Raw genomic sequence first — 20,918 nt, forward strand, 5'->3', positions numbered from 1 at the left:
GCAGTAAATCTATGTCTCATTAAATAGAAATACTCAGTTCTTTGACTGAATAAACTCAATTAATTTCCACCTCTGGATATTCCACAGTCATAAACTATACAAGGTGATTTGCACAGACCTCAGAATTTTGGCTTTTGCAAGAATTAATAAATAAATTAGGAGAATGTAATTTGCATGGCAGTCTGACATTATTCTAATGTTGGTCCACCACTGATGGGTTTATGACAGAAGAGCTGGCAGCTGCTGAGGTGTTTTGATGTCAGGTTTGATGTCTTGGAAGATGAGATGGACACATGCATGAAGCTTTATGATCCACATGACCATGAAACAATCAGTAAGAGAGGAGACATCTGAGGACATAAGGGGGCTGTAAAGACAGAACTCATTGTATATTCAGCCAGGCCATGACCAAGCTCATTATAGCTGACTAAATCTAAACTAAAAACTGGAACTAGGTGTGGAAAAACATTTTAGTCAGCTGAAATAAAAACTAAAGAAAAAATAACTGAAATGATATTGTGTACTTACAAAAGTAACTACAATTAAACTCTTCAGAAGGTGTGTTTAGTTTTTGTCAGTTTGTTCAGATGTGTGAGCACAGCCAGCATGAGGCAGCGCTGGTGCTGACCCTGATAAGCCCCAGCCCCATACTACTACTATAATAATAATAATAATAATAATAATAATAATAATAATAATAAGCTAAACTAAAACTAAACATTTATAAACAATAAAAACCATACTGAAACAAGCAAACCCACTCTGGAAACTAAACTGAAACTGTATTGAAAAGAAAAATGAAAAGCGAAATACAAAATAAATAATAATGAAACATACAATAATATAATAATTCTGATTATGACACATTTCTAGTTCCCCACAAAAAAATCCCCTTAATGAGAGAGATAGACTCCCCAGAATGACTCCACACTAGGTCCAAGACTTCTTGCAGTTAGTGGTAGAATCGCTAAGGGTTACACAAAGAATGCTGTTAACTTGTATATAATTTACATAATGTTACACAGTAATATGCACGCATTTTAAGCTGAAACGAGCAAACCCACTCAGGAAACTAACTGAAGCTAAACTGACCTGGAAGCAAAAATTAAAAACGAAATAAAAATATTTAGAAAACCAATGCAAAGTACAAAACTAATAACTAATAACAATAATAACTCTGATTTTGACAAATGTCCAAACCTTAACTGCGTACGTGCAGCTGCAGGTGCGGAGCCGCCGCCGGCCGCACCGTCACCGTGAACAGCGTGCGTGCGCGCTCCCGCTGACAAAGTGACAAAGATGGCGGCCGCCGCCGGATCAGGTAAAGCGATTTCACATTTTGCCCCTGATAGTAAGGATTTGTTGATTTGCCTCCTGGTGGGCGGTTTCCTAAACATCCTCATAGCCGCTGTGTCTAACAAATATCCCCCAAAAGACGAGGCGAAGTGCAGCTCTAACTGTACACGCCGGTGTTTTGGGGAAAGTAAACGCGACAAAGTTAGCTTGGTAGCTGCTACAAGCCGCGTATCGTTAGCTAGCAAGAAGAGCCGAGGAGAGGAGAGGCGGTGTTCAGGTGAACAGCTCACCTCGCTTTTATCCAGCCGTGTAGCCGGTTATTAAGGTGCTGGGAGCTGTGATTAGTTTGGTGGAGAGGTAAATTAATCAGGCTGTGTGGTGTTGGTGGGCTGCACAACCCAAACCCGGCAACTGCACAGTCATGGCTCTGGAGGATGAATGCCACAGTGAAGATCGCCATCGGTGGCTGAAGCCTCCGAGAAGCGACGCAGCTTTAGATAACGCGATATCTGGTGCGCGGAAACTAACAAGTCAACTCACTTTTATTTACATAGCACATTTAAACAACAACAACAACAACAGGAGGAGGAGTTGATCCGGAGGGCATTACAGTCGTGTCAGAAAAGGTTTACAATCCAAATGATAGAACAAGATTGAAAGAGTAATACATGAAAGCCAACACTGACATGGATGACACTTTGCGGAAACAAACAAAAAAAGGTGAAATCAAGTATTTAAATAAGAAATTATGCATTTAAAAGTACGTTTGTGCGTATTTGTGAGTGTCTGTGACTTAATAACATTTGTGTAACAGTTGGATATTTATGGGATGCACTGTTGTCAGAGCCATGCTGTGTTTCTTTACTTTTACTTTTTTAAATTATTGGTATGACACATACAAATTGTGTAGACTTACTTCAAGTGATATTCGGCCTGCCACTTTTCAAGCCACAAAGCAAAACCAAATCAAACCAAGAGGAAATGAATAAAACCAGTAAAGACTGACTGCAGTCATCAACAGATAAAAACTCAGGACTCATGTTAGAGATGAATCGAGAGTGGACTTGGCAGAAAAAAATGGGCAACGTCAGACAGAACTGCAAGCAAGAGGGGAAAAAAACGTGTCTTTGAATTTGATTTAAAAGTGTCAGTGGCGGGACAGGACTTTATGTGGGACGGGGGCTGTCCCAGAGTCTGGGAGCAGCGACAGAAAAAGCCCAGTCACCTTTGGTTTTGAGGCGTGACCGGGGGACTGACAGGAGTTGTAATGAGAATCAGCTCAGTGGCCTCAGGGGCAGAATCTAGAATTAGCAGATCAGTAATGTAGAACTAATACATGTAGGCCCTTAAACACCAGTCATAATATTTGAAAATCAACTCTGTATTTCAGCGGTAACCTATGCAAATAAGCTAGGACCAGAGTGATGTGTCGTCTTTTCTTTGTGCCAGTTTAAAGTCTAGCAGCTGCATTTTGAATCGGTTGTAGACGAGAAAGAGTGGAAGTGGTCAGCCCAATATAGACAGAGCCACAGCAGTGCAGTTGAGAGGTGATAAAAGGATGGATAACCATTTCCACGTCCTTATGAGATAAAAATGGCTTGAGTTTGGCTGTGGTGTGGTCGTCTTGCTTCATGCCTTTCCAGTTGACATTGGGCCTCTGGGTGTGTTTTTTTTTTTATGGTTGCAGTTTACTACTTGAACAGCTAGCTGACCTGCTTCTCAGTCTGATCTCCATCAAAGCTCCTCACCTAATGTCAGTTTGCTCAAAATGTTAAAAATCAGTGTGTCTGCCCTAGTCTATTGCACCTAATTGTCAAAAAGTGCTTGCTGATGCGTCCTCATGCATGTGGCAGAAAAACAATTTAGTTACTTGATTTATTTCTCCTTATGATTCTCACCAGCATCACTTACTACTTGTGGCCACAAAACGCCGTGGTGCATCTTTTTGTTTAAGTCATAAAACTTGAGGGAAACTGGCAAAACGCTGAGGAGAGATGTCTGTTAAATTAGCATCTCTGCACTTTTCTTAACATCTGCTTTTTGTTTGGAGATGTCAACAACTGCCTATCAGAGGAAACCAACAACCAAATACCAAACACCTGCAGGATGTTGTGATCGTCAGCTGCCTGTCCCACTCTTGCAAAGCTCTCTCATGCACCGTTGCATTGCACTGCATGCAATATGCAATATTCTGCTAATCAAATGAGCTGCTGAATAGTGGAGGGGAAATGTGGCTTGGAATTTATACCACAGTATTCTAAAAAAAAACTGTTGCTGTATATCCTGGTGTTGTATGCCGGTTCAAACCTCTGTGGAAATGCCTATTTTTTGTCTAAGGTTTCAACAGGGTTTTAACTTTTATGACTTGAAAATCACACAGGCCAAGTATTTAATAAAAGTGAAAAAGCTCTACCAACAGCAGACTCACACATTTCATCCTCAGGTGATGAAATAGACTGCTGCACGCCAAAGCATACAGACGACAGACTTCGGTGTTTCTGTTTTAAGACCCATGTCCACCGGGTGCAGGATGCCCTCTCTTTTTCAGGCAGTCTCTTGTTTGTGTTTGTGCTGTTAGTTGGCTTTTGTTTTGTCAGAGATTAGGTGTTGTGCTTGTTTCACTTCCCTCCAGCCTCATGTCGCTGCGTACAGAAACACACGCACAGGTGCTGCTCATACAGCAGCTTTTTTAGGACTTCATTTTTTTTCTGGAAGCGTGCGTAGTGCCAGTTCTGCTCGGTGTGGGTGAGGAAACAGGGCAGGGTTAGCTGATCCTTAGTGACTCTCTCAAATTAGCCAGAGAAAGTGAAACCACAGAGGTTAGACTAAACATACACTGTGCATCGTTCGCAGCTCAGTCTGTCCTCCAGCTGGACACAGATTGCACGTTTCCCCAAAACAGAAACTGACCAGTTAATTGTGGGCTGATTAAACCTTTTTAAACAGCCAGTGATCAGTGGCTATGGATACTGGTTATGGCCAGTTACGCCCAGTAGTGTTGGAATAATGTTATTTCTGTTCATGGGAGCTATTTCACCATTGACGTGAGCAGTTACATGCACATCAAAACAGAGGCACTGGACTGGAGAAACATTTCAAACTCCATATGAACGCGTTTATTGAAGATGGCGTTTTGCTCCTATGTGGATCTTTATCAGGTCAAATGTCATTGAACATTTTTGTGTTTTTTGCTCCAGTTGGAAGTTTGCAGTGTTGTGGATCCTAGATAGTGTTTACTGAAAAAGACACAGGTCGATTATTATCCATTGATTCATGGGTTCTGAAATTAAGCAACAACTATTCATGTATGCTAATAAAACTAACAGAATATTTGGATTCAGAGCTTCCAAATTTACTCTTTAAAGTGCAAAAAAGGTGTCAAGTGACAAAGTGGAATGTGCTCCAAACTACATCATGTTTATTTGTTTCATTTATGTATGATTTATTTGATAGAGAGCAATACAATACATCAATGCAAGTGTCATAGTGTTTGTAGCGGATGCTCTTTGCAACACCCATCCCTGGAAGAGCTTTTGTAAAAATAAGAGAAAACTAAAGAATAGCAGGTAAACTGATTACAGCAGGATACAAGCATCATGTCTATACTTTCTCTGTGTTTTGCACTTTCTTCTTTACCACAATGAAACACTCCGTGACGTAAACATATTTTTGGATCGGAGAGACTTTGCATATGATTTTTTTTTTCAAAAACGGAAACATAATCATTTCTGTTAGAGGGTTTTTCCTGCTTGGAAAAAATTTCAGGTGGCTGCTAAAAAATGCTAATGGAGTCCTTCAGTCTTCTTGACATTAGTGTTGTTGTTCTGTGAGCCATAAATTTGACAGAATGATTGATTTTATGTTGGCAATAACTCCCTCATCCCAGTGCTACTCTGGTAGCTACTACTATGTTATTGGTAATTTGTGAATGTAACAGCAGTGTAATGAAGTCTTGCTACCAAAGATATTTTCTTTTTACTCCTAATGCTCTCCTCCTTCAGGCGATCCAGCTCTTACTCAACAGCTCCTGTTCAGGCAAACCCTCGGAGTTGTCTGTGCATGATGAATTTTCACCTCATGTGTCATCAGACAAAAATCATCTGAACGCTCTCTTTTCTTTGTGTGTGTGTGCGTGTGTGTGTGAAGGCGTTAAAGTTCCCCGCAGCTTCCGGCTGCTGGAGGAACTGGAGGAAGGTCAGAAGGGCGTTGGCGATGGTACGGTGAGCTGGGGTCTGGAGGATGACGACGACATGACGCTAACCCGCTGGAACGGCATGATCCTCGGCCCGCCCAGGGTGAGACAACCTGCAGCACACACACATCACACACCACACTGCTGCCCTTTCACTAGGCACACATGGTTTCAGAGAGTTGCTTTGAAAGAACATCAGGGCCCATGTCAGTTCTTATTTATCACTGAAAATTGTATGCGATATTTGGAAAATGTCAGTTTGTTGCTCTTTGGATGCCAATTAGAGATTTAAGACTATTCAAATTTTAGTTATGTGTTTGTAGGTGAAAAAGGTGTGAAATTTTTCATATATCTGTACATCTGAGATGGTATCTGAGATGTTAGAAAATATTACATTGCAATACATTTTACTTTGTCTGTTTTCTATTTTGAATTTGAATGTGAATCTGAAAAGTGCTTTCATAGATTCAAAACCTTCACATCACCAAACACCAGGTTTGTCAGGGATCAAAAGAAAACAATGCCTACTTTTTGAAAGACACAAGATTTTTTTGTTGTTTTTTCAAGCATGTGAAAACAAATAGATTTAAAGACAGATATACTCAGGCATTTACTGAGGACATCCAAATTCATGGACATACATCATTAGATGCCATGAATTACATGAGTCTATAAGCAGCCTGCAGAGTTACAGAACAGGCAACAGAGTTAAAAGGGAGATGAAAACAAAAACGATACTCAAAAGCACACAAATTCTGAACAGGTTTTTCACTCAGTCAACATTAATGCCACAGAAACTCGCAGAGCAACCAAGTAAAACTTATGCAGAACCTGCACAGACCCATGCAGTTCTTTACTATGTGAGCTAACTGGTCACTCTCTCTGTTTATGTTTTTTGCAGACAATCTATGAAAACAGAATATACAGTCTGAAGGTAGAATGTGGCCCCAAATACCCGGAGACCCCCCCTTTTGTCCGCTTTGTGACCAAGATCAATCTGAATGGTGTGCACAACTCAAATGGTGTGGTAAGTCTCCAGTTCTCAGCTCTTGGTGCAAACACTGTAATAGTGCTGCCGACCGTCAACCCAACAACCAGCGACTGCCGGTGTATTCGCCTGGGACCGTAAAGCTGAAGACCCTCAGGCATTTCTCCATTCTCTGTTTAGAAGCGGCTTAGATCGTCACTAAAATGAAAATAGTTGGTCCACCTGAAGTGAGCCTGGTCACGTTAGGCTAACCGCTGTCGCTAACTTCAGGGCTAACCCCATTCACTTTAAGCAAGAAGCACAGGACCTTGGCTTAGGTCTTGAGCAATTATAGTATTTATTTACTGACAAATAGCCTAAAACATACAGATGTTGCTCTACTAGGTTCTCAGCTATACTGATAACTTCATACTCCGTGCTCTGGTCATCTGCGACTCTGCCTCTTGACTGATTCCTCACTACACACACAGCCTACACACCGAGCTGTCCCTTAAAGGCAAAATGAGTAGGATTTGCTGTTTTGCTTTGTAAATACCACATTCAAAAATGGCCCCTCCTACCCGGCCAAGCCGAAGTGGGTTTTTGTTTCCTAGGATGGTGACAGAATGAAATGACCGCCCAACATTGAAAACACTCTGATGCTGTCATACGAAAAAAAATACAGCTACCCAGCACCTGCCTGTCTAACAGAATGTCGCTCTCCATCCTCCTCCTCTCCCTCAGCGCTCGCCAGCGGGTGAAAGTCAACCCCAGATTCGCTCGCGCTGTGGAACGAGCTTTGTCCGCTTGGCGTTTCGCCTCGCAACATTTGCGTTTTCCACAGTGCGTGTCCATGATTTTCATAGCTTCCTATTGGATGTCGTGCTATCGATCTGTGATTTGCTGGGAGCTGCACGCCCGCTGCCCAAAGGTGTAGCCCAGAGGAGCCCTGAGCTCAGCAGAACAAGAAAATCCAGGCAGAAGGCAGGGTCTCTGCTGACACACACACACACACCAACACACACTTCTAGTGGCTCAAAAGTCATAATGGAGAGGGATTATTTTTGTACGAGTCTATACATTGTTTTTTTAGGAAAATCGGAGTCATTCTGCCTTTGAAGGAGCTACGCTAGTTCTCTATCATATAGAAAATTGCTTAAAATAACAACTGGCAATAGACTCAGTCGATCGCTGATGGCCGATATATTCATCCAATCGTCCAAGCCTAGAAACTGTATGTCAAGCATGTCATGGTTTGAATCAATGTTTTTAGATAAGCAATCAGGTCTTAAGAAAACACATTTTACCCCTCAAAAATAACAGTAGCTCACCAAGCTTGCCCTGACAACTGATACTGCTCAGGCCTGACGTTGTTTTGGAAGTATCAGACCTTGTGTGCCCAGACCTCCTGCCTTGCACCAGCTGGCCCGGTGCTGCTGCTGTGTCCCTACGCCCGTGTTAACTTTCCAACTCCAGCAGCTCTATCTATGTATGATTCACTTTGATATGTTTTATGAACATAGTCCGCTGGGGATACGGCGTGCTGCCATGCATATGTATGAGAAAATGAAATTAAATATGTATAGCTTTTTCTGAAAGTGGACTAACAAAATTAGGCGTGTGAGCAGAAGAGCCGCCAGCGTCCTGCACTCCTCCTCGCCCTCAGGGTGTCAGCAGGCCCAGAAAAACTCTTAAAACATCTTAAATCATAATATTTGAACTCTGTCTTAAGTATCTCTAATATAGGTTAATATTAGCATTTTTAAAGTCACTTTAAGAGGTCTTAAAAATGGTTTAGTTTCTTGGTGCACAGTTTTATTCTTCTTATTTTTTTTTGTTTGTTTTTAGGAAGAAACACACAAGCCTACGTTTTTTTTTTTTTTTAAATCAGTATGATATTGCTTTCTGACACTTTACTTAAAGGGCGTTGTGATGCCTCACAGAATATAAGCCTTTTAAAGGACAGATAAACTTTTCGTACAACCTATTGATCAAACAAACACAATTACCTTCCGTTCAAAACTATACTTGACAAGATTTTATGTAAAAATACAGCCACCGCATAAAAGGAAAATCACAAAGACTGTTTCATCCCTGCTAATTGAGATACCAAAGTTTTTTTACTGTTTTCCCAAGTAAAATCCCATAAACCAGCTGGATCAGCATTTTAAACGTGAGCGTGTTGTATAATAGGGTTGAACTGATAAATTGGCAGACTGTCGTAATCAACCATTGGTTTCTACCAGTATCGGTATCTGTGCATCCCTGCTGGGCACGCAAGACGTAAGTTGACATTTCATCTAGTTTATGGTTTGGTGTGCGTGTTGTCTTGTATTTATGGGTTTGTAGGGATGTATTCAGTTGTGGAGGGCAGAATTTGCAGCTCATTCAGCAACCGTTTTTACTCCGACTGTATTACAGTTTACTGTTAAGCTATTGCTCATTTGGCGGCAGTCTTGCCAGTTTCCTAATCAGATGGCGTTGAAGACAAAGTCAAGCCAAAGAAGCACTCGTTAAAAAAAAAACAGGATTGCAACAGTCCAAATTGGAAATCTCCTATAAATCTGATGCATGCACCGACTGCTGATGGGCCACACTTTCCTGCAAGGAGGTGACTGAACTGCAGAAAAGCTGAAATGATCAGACCCGACCCACAGACAGTAGGACGTGCTAGGAAGGTGAAACAGACGAGTAGAAATTGTTCAGTCTCAGTGATTCCAGCTCCAGTGGTGGTCCATCTTTGTCCTGCTTCTCGGATCCGTCAAATTTGCAGCAGAGTAAAATTAACATCTGTCTTGTGTTTCAAAAGCACTAAATTAAGACAGGCCCGTCTGAGAACCTGAACCTGTTTGCCCTCTCATTTGTGTCCCATTTCATACAAAAAGGTTGAAGATTTTCAAACAGCCTCCTGCCATTTACAGCCACTCACATGTGAACCTGCCTGGTGCAGCTTTAATGCCATGTGATTAACTACTAAAGTATTCAACCCTGTACTTTTTGCACATTGTAAAGTGTCAGCAGGTATTAAAACAGGCAAATACAGTATCACTGTCTTTACTGTCTTTACTGTATTATCCATGTTTCAGCCTTTATGCCCAGCTGCACAACAGATTTGTCATTGTGCAACCGTAACAAGATGACCTTCGCTTTCTCCTCCTCCACCCCCTACTCCCATGATCCCCTTCCTCCCCCCTTCCCCCCTCCAGGTGGATACGAGGGCGGTGGGAGCGCTGGCCAAGTGGCAGAACTCATACAGCATCCGAATGGTGCTGCAGGAGCTCAGACGGCTCATGATGTGCAAAGAGAACATGAAGCTCCCGCAGCCGCCCGAGGGCCAGGTGTACAGCAACTGAGGCTCCTGCTGCTGCTGCTCCTCCCTGCCATGAACACACGTACACATGCACACACACACACACACACACACACACACACACAGACACACATACAGACATACACGGCAATGCACCTGATCATAAATACCTACGCTGACTTTACCAGCTTGAAACCACACACAGTCCACAACAGCAAAGCGCTCCTCATATTACCCAAGACTCTTTGCCCTCAGCCCCGCCTCCGTCTCAGACCACGCCCACTTCCCCCGTGTCCCTCGGGAGCTTCCCATTGGACAGAGAGAAGGATGCACAGGTGAACTCAGCCTCGCCATTCGCCACCCGATCGTTCCTGAACGTGCAGACCAGACATAACGACGACAAAGAAAAAAATACTGTACATCTTACTAATCTTATTTTTTATTATCTTTGTGTTCTACATCCGGATTGTAAAATAACATAAATGATCTTATTGAGTGTATCTGTCGTATGTGTGTGTGTGTGTGTGTGTGCGCGCGCGTGCGTGTGTGTGTACTGGATTCTTGGAGGGTCGGAGGGACAGTTACTTCTTACTGTATGTGTAACATATTGAGGGATTTGAGACGACTCGCCGCTCGGCAAAGGAAATAGAACTGTAATCCCCCGCTGAAATATGGATGTTAAATGTGCAGAACATTCTGCTTTCGCTTTTTCAACAAGAAACCTCATCACCTTGCAGAACGCTGACATGGATCCCCTTTGGCAAAAAAAAAAAAAAAGAAAAGAAAAAAAGAAAAAAAACAACAGTATCTCCCCAGCATCGCTTTGCTTTGTTTCCCAGGCTGCGTCAGTCTCAAATCGAGTATCCAGTTTCTGCAATCCCAATGATGTGAATCTGCTGGGCTTTTTTTTTTTTTTTTTTTTTAAGTCTTTTTTCCTTTTTTTTTTCACATGAGCGCATGTACGGTACATGGGAATAAACTGCTACTAGACATTCAGCGGCTTATGTATCAACAGGGCAACCCTGGCTCATCACTCATGTTCTCAGACTTGTCCTCTGTGTGCCATATGGTTCATAGCGCTTTGTGATGGTGATTGATCATTAGAAGCCAGTGGGGGTACAGGTCCTACTCATGCTTTTCTCTTCAAACAACGTGGAATTTGAAACACTCATTTTGTGCGCTTGGCACCTTTTCAGGATCACCACTGTACTGTGGCCTATGTGGAGAGGGGGAGAGCTGTGTTTTTCTTTCTTTTCTTTTGGTTTTCATTTTTTTTTTTTCTCTTTGTTGTTGTTTTTATTCTTTTGGTTCTCGTTTTGGTTTGTGTTATCCCAGGGCTGACCTGTTCATACTCCATGGAGTCATCTGTGAGACAGTGAACGCCCACTGAATGCAATGTATGGCTTTAGATGTTTATTTTATATCGGGTGTGAATCTAGTCAGGGTGACGGTGACCTGTTGCATGGTTTTATTTGAATTAAACGTCATTACTTTTGCACGTGTTCGTCTCGTGATTCTCCGTGGCCGGTTTCACTGCACTGTTGGACACCAGAAACAAAAACAGGATTACAGCTGAATGGAGTAGACAGTTAATGAGTTAAGATTTCAGTAATCGATAAATCGTTTGTCATTAATATGCCAAACATTTGCCAATTGTAGCATCACTAAGATAAATAAGACGCTTAGATTTGGTTACTTTTCCCCACTCATGGTATACAATTAATACTTTGGAGTTTGTTTGCTACCGTCAGAGTAAAGAAGCAAATTGAGGGAATCACTTTGCGCTTTGCCAGCTTCTGATAAGCATTTGTCACTGTTTTCATACTTTATAGACTAAATGATGAGTCAGTTAATTGAAAAGGGATTAATCAGCGTTGAAAAATCATTGGTTGCAGCCCTAAATAAGATATTTTAGAATGAATGTTGAATCAATACTGACACAAGAAAGCCCTGCTGGCTGCTGCAGCTGCATCTTTGTATTAAGAGTGAAGACAAACATCACAAACAATATTAGAAATTCAGTTTGTTAATTACATGCATAAGGAGAGAGACGTGACATCTAAATTTGCTTTCTAATAAATGAGTATTTCTTTTTCAAAATGATGGACAGTAACGATAACAGTAAACACACTTGCTCTTTTTGATATAATCAAATACATACATTTTGTCTTTTATTACCCAGCTTTTCTGTCATTTTAAACCTGGGAGAAAAGGCTGTTTATTCAGGTTGTGACTGTGACACAATTGAGTCATTCCTCCGTGCGTACGTCTGCACATTGCAAGCCGAGGTGAGAGAAAGTGAAGCACCCAGCAGAGGAATACCGCCCCATCCATCACATTTATAAAGACTCCAGTGATAACAGTGAGCCGGGAGCCGGTCCGCCCCTGCAGCCCGCCGCCTCTCGTCCGTCTTGCTGGACTGACGGCAAGATGCCGCACTACAGGGAACCAAACACAGCGTCCCCATTCAGCAGCTGCTGCCGCTCTCCTTTGCCTCCACTCGCCACTCCTCCACTTCAGGGGAAACGGGACAAAGGCCGGCACGTGACCTGAGCCTGAGGGAGAGAAACCCAGTGAATCAATCACAGGGAGAGATACAGCTGGGTGCCCCTCACTACCCTAAACAATATAGAGACAAGCTCTTATGGACTTCCAAGGAGAGACAAAATCAGCTGACAGGGAAAGGCATTTATCTGAGGAGCAGCTCTGCAGCACAGACTCAAAAATGAGCCGTATAACCTGCCAGGAAATGTGCAGCTCCGTGTAAAGGCTAGATATTCAGAGAAGGTGAACAGAAGTGGCATTTGAGGTCAGACGAGTGTATCAGTTTCCTGCTGTATTGCTCTGATTTTGGCTTTTAACCAGAAGTCTGTTCTCATTGAGTCCGGTATGACAGAAGCTGATCTCGCTGACAGCAGCTACTTCAAGCAAGCAAAACTGTATTTATAAAGCACATTTCATTCCAGGTAGAAGCACAGTTTGCTTTGCAGAGCGTGAGCTGATGCACCTCGGAAACTGCAGCTACAAAAACTATGTGGGTAGCGCACAAAATTAATCATAAGACATAGGTGAACAAAACTAAGGCAAACACATCAATATAACCTGTGAGTTAAAAGCCATTAAGATTTAATAATAGAAAATAAATCTATGAATAAATAAAACAAATTAGTGACATAAAATAATTAAGACCAGCAACTAAAACCATTAAAAAGGTAGGAATAAAATAAAATCGCAGTAAAACCTAACATGATTTTTTTTCTTTAACCGTCGTACTTATTCATTTAATTGTTCAGTAGTGTTTTATTGTGAGTTTGCTCGTCACTTTAAAGAAATGTATGCTGGAGTTTCCCTGTGTCAGAGAAGGCGAGGTGTGTCACTCTGCCCTAAAGAGCTGATCGTTTTACAGGGTTTTACTGCCTGAATGTGGTTTCACAGGATTTTCCACCCAACGAGAGGAAAGTGACTGCAGTGACAAATTTATCAGCAGCATCTGTACAAAACTAATTTGTTGATCTTCAAAGGCCCTTATTTGTCAAGTCTATATCAACTCTATTTAGTATACTCACATTTAGTGCTGAAACAAACAGGCCATGAATTAATTTGTCCATTAAGAGGAAATTAATCGGTTGTCATTTCGATAATCGCTTAATTATTTAAATCATCTATCAAAAAAAAATTTTTTTAAATTACTTCACTAACATCACTAGTTTGCTGAAATTTTCTTTTCTCTGTTCATGCCATTATAAAATTAAAGGTGCAGTACGCAGAATTGTAAAGGGTGTATTGAAATAGATTCTTTTGTGTGTTTGTGTGTTGTCCGTCTGTCCCATTCTCCTGAATGCGATATCTCAGGTGCGCCTTGAGGGAACGTCTTTACCTTTGGCACAAACGTCCACTTGGACTCAAGGATGAACTGGTTGCATTTTGGTGGTCAGAGGTCAAAGGTCATGGTGTCTGTGACCTCACACAAAACACACAACATTTTTGGCCATAACTCAACAATTCATACGCCAGTTATAACAAAGTTTCACATAAATGTCTAACAGGATAAAATGAAGAAGTCATGACATTTTATGTCCAAAAACTCAAAGCTCAACTTCACTGTGACACAAAAAAACAACAAAAAAAACAACAACAAAAAAAACATTTTTCTGGCCATTATTCAATACCATAACTCATAATTTTCACATCTTTTCCTCTCCCTGGATGACAGGACAGGATGAGGCCCTCCTGTTCCTCATTGGTTCTGCTGACATTGAGCTTCAGGTGTTCATTCTATACTCCTCTGTGAAAATAGTAAGTGAATAATTAAGTGAAAGCAGCATGTCTTTCTCTGGAAATTATTCACTGGAATCATACTCGTCAAAACAGCGATAACTTCCATTTTGCCCAAAAATACACCATATAACTTTGCTAAATTCCCTCAAAGTCTTCACTACAAATAAAACTTCAGGCTGAACAGACGTGGACGTAAACTGCAGCAACCTGCTCGGTTCGGGGAGGCGTACAACCACAAGGCAGTAAGTCGAGTTTAAAGAGTCATCACTCCAATTGACCCCTAGCAATTTTGCAGATTACACTTTTAATACTTTAATACTTTGGGCTGCTGGTCAGGATAATAGACTAGAAACTACAAGCAATTTGAGGACATCACTTTGGGCTCTGCTAACCTCCCATAAGCATCTGTCATTATTTTGGACATTTTATAGACTAAATGATTAATCAAACAAACAAAAAAAAAAAATCAAAAATCAGCAAAATTATTAGTTATTTTATTTACATGCTTTCACCAGATTGTGTCAACTGTTTATCAGAGTGAAAGTTTCCCCGTCCGATCGTCCTAACAGCCTCGGCGGCAGCAGACAGACCTGCATGCAGAAAAAGGCAGAAAAACGAATGTGACAAGCCCTCAGTCACTCTAATTGAATGTGTTGTGACGGACAAGCGCTCCATCAGGCCAAACTGCATCACAGAGTGAAAGAGACGACGCAGCTCAATCAGCATAATTGTATGTGAGCAGCCCCCCGTCCTCCCTCAGCCCACCTGGCTCTCTCCTCTGTGGAGAAAGCACCACTGGTTTACCACACACACTTTCAAAAAAAAAAAAAAAAAAAAAAAGACAACGCAACTGGTGGTTTGCCTTTATCTTGTTGCCCTTTTAATTTATTTTGGCAGCAACGACAAAGAGATTTTAATAAAAGAGTCGGTGATGATGAATGTGGGTCATTCCCAGGTTAGGCCCGCTCTCTCTCTGTCTCCTCAGTTGGTTTTCTCTTCCTTTAATATGATCTATGGTCTACGATAACATCGATTTTAAAGGAAAAATCCACCCGAAAATGTCATTTTAAAAAACACCTCTCTGTGATGCACCTTGCTTGATGTACCTTTTTGGGTCCATTTTGTCTTCTCATTGTTATAAAGTGGAAAATTGGGAAAATGTTTCAGAAGAAAATGTTCCTATGATCTAAAACATCAATATTAAACGTCAGGTTTTGGTGTCACTCCCTTCAAATCACAGAGCAAGAGCTTCTTTCTAGAGCCTACTTATTAGTTTTAGTGTTAGTTTTAGTCTTTTTTTGTGAGGAGCGAGCTTCTAAAAAGTAAAAAAAAAAAAAGTATTGTGCAATAAAAACTCAACAAAACATCATACCCTTTAAAAAAAATAAACTGACAAAGATGAAAACGAAAGAAATTTTCTCTATAATTTTAGTTTATTTTATTTAGTTTTGTCAATGCACAATACAGGTTCAGTTAGTTTTTTTTTTTTTTTTTTTTTAAGTCAAGTCTTGTTTTTATGATAATAACCTCCGCACACTAACTTTTTGTCATGCTAGTTAAAGGAACCCAGTATAGTTTGTGACCACTTGTGGCGCTATTGTGCCCAACAGGAAAACTGGCCCTGCGTTCCAAATCGCATACTTATACTTTTTACTTTTAGTATGTACTGCAGCTGCCCTTACAAAGTATGTAGTTTAGTATGAAATATGCATGCTAATTCTTTTTTTTCCCTACTAAATAGTATGGTAGTATGAGTATTGGAACGCAGGGTGGGTCTCTGTTTTGTATATGTAATGGTTTCTTCCTGCACAAAGTGAACAGGGGGGCAACATATTACACACACTATTTTAAACAAAGCAACTTTTAAAATGTTTTGAGAAATAAATTCAATGTGTTTATGGGGCCTAAAAGACACCTAGTGTGTTTTGGTGAGAGAAGTGTGTTAACAATGAAAACTACATTAGGGATCTAAAACTCTCCCAGTATTTATTAATACATTTTGGATAAAAATGCATAACGTTGCAGCCTGTTTCCATCTAAAATGTATTTTTATCAAAACCTAATTTTAAAACTGTGTAATATGAGCCAATTTGAGTCTTCTTACTGAATCTGAATCAACTTTTTGCGACTCAGCACCTAAAAACAGACGTACGTACCCGACTGCTCTACCTTTAGCTTTGGTTTGATGAAAAACAGAAGATAAAGTTCCAATTTCATCTTTTAATTTTGCATTTAGAGGTAATAAGGCAACATTAAAAGGAACAACTTGAACTTCACATTTGTATGTGAAGTCTTCACTTTCCCTTGCAGCAGACGATTTGCCGGCTGCCTCTGTTGCTTTCCAAAATGACAAATGAGTGAAAAGGATTTTGGGATATGGAGGACAGCAAAGGACACGCCGATTGTTTCCTCCAAATTTTGTTAAAAGGAGCGGATCTGCATTTCTGGGTGACGTTCAGAGGACACGGTGGCCTGGGACGGCCTTGAAGAGCTAATGTGACGTATGCAGTCTTTAAATGGGGCTGGAAGTGGCTCCTGGAGTGGGACTCAGATATTGAGGTTCAAATAAGGAGCGTGGCACGACTCCCTTCATTGGGAGCTGTGCAAATACATTCTGGGAAAATCTAACTTCCGGCGGTGGACACTAACAAGAGTTGGAACGGCAGTAGGACAGTAGAAGTATCCACCAACACTAACAGCAGTTAAATATAAAATGAAATGCATAAAAATACATAGATAAACATAAAAAATGAAAACAATCCTTTACAAGAAACGATTTCTAATTGAATTTACATTGTGTGTTTACAAAATGAACCAAAATTATAGAGAAAATGTAGTGGTATGGTCAGTGGTTTGGCTCCTCTGGGTAGCATTTCGTGTTAGCTTAGCATAAAGACTTGAAGTCTATGGGAGTCGTTAGCCTGGCTCCGTCAAAGTGAAAAAATAAACCTTACAGCGACTTTGAAGCTGCATTAGAACTGAAAATAAAGGAATGAGAGTTGTTCAAGGGTGAATTAATTTGTGGTGGATCTTCCTCTGCCTTCAGTGGTGTGTGGATCGCTGATAGACGGATGGATAAATGTGTTCAGAAGTTACAGTTCCTCCATTTAACTTCTCCAGAAATGACTCTCATTTTTAAAAAGAATCCCATGACGTGTATTTTAAATCCACATGTGTAAATAAGACAACTTCAGAGCTGCTGTGAGGTTTATTTTCTCACTTTAACAGAACCAGGCTAACGACTCCCATAGACTTCAAGTCTTTATGCTAAGCTAACATGAAATGCTACCCACAGGAACTGAACCACTGGATGTACAGAGGTGAAAATGGTATCCAACATCTTGTCAGAAAAAGGCGATTTTGGCAAGTATGCCTCTAAGACTCTAACCTTTGACCTCCTTAGTTTTGGATGCTTGTAATTTTTGTGATAGAGGAATTAGAGCATACTGTAGTGTTGCAGGGAGCATCAGCTGAGCGCCTGAGGAGTGAGACGTAAATGTTTTTCTAACCTGCGAGGCATCGATGGATTTCGCCTGGCTGAGCTTTTGCGCTGAACTTGAGGCGTTCATTAGCCCAGATAGACGAGCAGAGTCCCTGATTATCATATGAAATATCCACATTCACACACCATCTCAATAATTAACTGCAGGGCCTGATTGCGCTCCATTTGTTACATTCAGACAGGAGGCGAGGGCGAGTGTGGACCAGTTGTGGGAGGTGTCAGATGGTCGCTGACACACACACACACACACACACACACACACACACACACGCACACACTCCCACAGCCTTTCTCCTGCACGACCCGGTGTGTGTTCAGGCCTGAGCAGAGCAGAGCAGAGGAGCCCATCTGCTCATGGGGTCAATACCACTCACACACACTTACACACACACAAAGCACACACAGGCCCCATGGCAAGAGCTCCAATTAGCTAAATGAGACAATTTTTTTTTTTACTCCGTGTTGATTTGCATTTTTTATAGCGAGCACATGGTTTTAAAAGTCTTGATTTTACATTTAAATGTTTAAACTGTGAAATTGGACTCGTAAAATGAAACTGAATGAGAATTCACATGAGAAGTATGTACAAACACTTCTTTGTCTGTCTTTTCCTTGAGCCCTGCTGAATGCTTTTACTTTTGCTGCTGCAACAATCTCATTTTCTTATTGGGATCAACAATATTTCATCTTCACTTTTTTGTCAAATGGAAAACAGGATCTGCATTGGAAAGGTTATCTTTTCTCCCCTTTAAACAAGTAGAGTGCAACAACCGTATTAATTTTTTTTATTCTTTATTCTTTATTTGGATGCCCAGTGGCTTCCAGAAAGTGGACCCTCATCTTCCTGAGATTCATGCAAAAACAAACAAAAACAAGCTGTGATTAAAATCTCACTGTATCAATAACACAAACATCAGTGAATTAGTGAAATTACTCAAAAATTACTTACAATAAAACAAAAAAATGAAACTGTCAGATGCACAACAACAAAAAGAACAAAAACAATTAAAAAAATTCTGAGACAGAGAATCACCACAGTATCTATTAAAAAAAAACAAAACATCAGTTAAACATCTTCCTCCCCCACAAATACTTCACGATACATTTCGGCAGAGTTAGGCTGTGCTGGGCCCGTCCGACCTGCTGAGCCAGCCTCGGGTTTGGTCTAAATTTAACTACTTCCTCCCGTCTCATTCACCGGCAAAATGGCCGATAAACCAAAGTGACTGTTTGGGAAATGGAGAGTCATTTGCACGGGGTCACCAGGCGAAGAAGGAGGCCATCGAGGGTGGAGGGGTGAGGAGGAGGGGAGGTGGGGTGGGGCTGTAAATTTGTGTCCGGGTGTCAGAGCTCCTGCGGCCTGCGGGCTCAGCAGAGGCTCTGCGGCGTGGACGGCTGTAAGGTGACGGAATGTGAACCCCCTTTTCTGCAAACCCTCCCTCCTCTCCTCACACACACACACGCACACACACTCACACCCATTATGAAACTCCAGCAGATGGCCAGGAGACAAAGGGTGTAAGGGTGAGAGACCACCCCCTCCTTCCCTACCTCACTTCTCCCCAGTGTCCTCCCAGCCCCCCCCTCCAGTCCAACTCTACTCCATGACAAGCACCCAGTCTGCACTCATAGCTTTACAGCTGGCTGCTATCACACTGAAACCTCTTTCTCAATGCCCCCACACACCCTCCCCTCCACTCCACACACACACACACACACACACACACACACACATGCGCGCGCTCTACTTTCTTACAGCCCCAGCATGCCACGTGCCTCTCAATTAAGTCAAATCGTCAGTGCTCTCTCTCTTTGTGGCCGCTCCCTGCTTATGCAGATGCGGCGATTACCCTCAATACTTCACTCCTGCGAAATGAGCTTTTTTTAATGCGGACATTAGCCAAATGATTCGCAGTGTCCTTTATCAGTGGAGAGCTCCCATTTGGGGCCCTTGGCAGGTAATTCTCCTTTTGACAGTGCAATTGAACTGGCCCGGCGCTGAAGGGCTATTTGGCAAGGAGCCATTTAGTGTAAGTGCTCTCAAGGCCAGCGAATGACACTTGTAGAGACAATGTCACCCCCAGTGACACCATCAGCTGATTGTATATTGAACAGAAATGGAGGAGTGATGTACGCCGCGGGCCAAGAATATGCAGCATTATTGGCAGGGCGAAGTCCGGCGAAAGTTAATTCACTTGGGTGCGGTGGAGGTCTCTATCAATATCAGGTGCCAAGGACACCGGGACAGGGACTTTTAGGTGATAAACCGGCTTATTTCACTAATGTGCGCCGTGCGATCATTTTTTATACGCTGCAGCAATGTAGCGGACACGTTGTAGATGAACCCAGAAATGTTCCCAACATGCTAAGGCTGTGTACTCATCTATATTTGTAACGTATTGGAGGTCCTTAAACGGGCACAAGGGAGATGAGCACAAATATATTACAGGAAAAATTCGTCCTAAAAAAAAAAAAAAAAGTTATGAATGCTGTTTTTTCCCTAAATGTGGACAACCATGTAGCTTAAATGGTGTCTGACAGTGGAAATGTTTCAGCGATCTAAAACATGGACCGTAAACGTCAGGTTTTCAGGATTCAAGATTTCTTTATTTGTCATTTCTTATGCCCTTGTGCACATAAAAAACGAAATATCATTCCCCCCGGTCCATACAGTATCACAAAGACAAAGACAAAGACAATTAAAACTACTAAAAGTAGCGCTAAAAACATGTAAAAACCTAAAAATGTAAACAGAAAAACTGTTAAGGTGCACAGAAAGTTGGTGTCAGTCCCTCACAAACACAAAGAGCGAGGCCTTCTTTCTACAGCTGCCTTTTTGCACCGCCGCTCATCGACGTTCATACAAGGAGAAATCCGTCGTCAAAGAGCACAGAGACCAATTTCTTCAACCACGGGCAGCAGCAGATAGACCAGAATGCAGTGCAGCACCAAGACAGGCTGTGTTTGGAATAAATGTTGACTCTTGCCTTCTCTCAGATGAAAAAAAAAAAAAAAAAAAACCCTCAGATTGTTTTCACAGATTTTGGAGCGGCTATCTGCACTGAATACAATACACCTGTTGTTCCATTGTCTGTCTCATAGCTTCATCCGCCATCCGGCATGTCATCATTCTCTCCATCCACTGCATTTTTTCCCCCCCCTCATCTCTCTGTTTTTCCATTTCTGAGCAGCATCTGTAGCTCACGCCTGGCTTCTCCCCCGAGACCCTGACATGCACCAGAGCAGAGGCCAGTGACACGTTTGATTGATGACCTCCGAAATGGAAAGGAGAGAGATGGACAGGTTCCTTTTATCAGGATTGAGGCCTGACTAGATTAAAATGTAGTTGTACAATCCCCCCCCTTTTCCGCCT

At 41.7% G+C, this 20,918-nt stretch overlaps 1 protein-coding gene across 1 annotated transcript; it reads left to right on the plus strand.

The window, feature by feature from the left end:
* The first annotated feature begins 1,218 nt into the window (after positions 1-1,218).
* Positions 1,219-11,263, plus strand: ube2v1 (ubiquitin-conjugating enzyme E2 variant 1). Its single transcript, XM_030052067.1, has 4 exons — positions 1,219-1,321; positions 5,443-5,591; positions 6,390-6,515; positions 9,662-11,263. Exons 1-4 carry the CDS (start codon positions 1,300-1,302, stop codon positions 9,806-9,808), a joined length of 444 nt encoding a protein of 147 aa, XP_029907927.1. The 5' UTR covers positions 1,219-1,299; the 3' UTR covers positions 9,809-11,263.
* The last annotated feature ends 9,655 nt before the right edge of the window (positions 11,264-20,918 follow it).

Source organism: Myripristis murdjan, chromosome 5, assembly GCF_902150065.1.
Source record: "Myripristis murdjan chromosome 5, fMyrMur1.1, whole genome shotgun sequence".
NCBI classification, from domain to species: Eukaryota; Metazoa; Chordata; class Actinopteri; order Holocentriformes; family Holocentridae; genus Myripristis; species Myripristis murdjan.

Coding starts and splice junctions, on each gene's coding strand:
- ube2v1 (XM_030052067.1), top strand. CDS start 1,300: ATGGCGGCCGCCGCCGGATCAG. Junction 1,322..5,442: donor GGCGGCCGCCGCCGGATCAG/GTAAAGCGATTT, acceptor GTGTGTGTGAAG/GCGTTAAAGTTCCCCGCAGC. Junction 6,516..9,661: donor TGCACAACTCAAATGGTGTG/GTAAGTCTCCAG, acceptor TCCCCCCTCCAG/GTGGATACGAGGGCGGTGGG.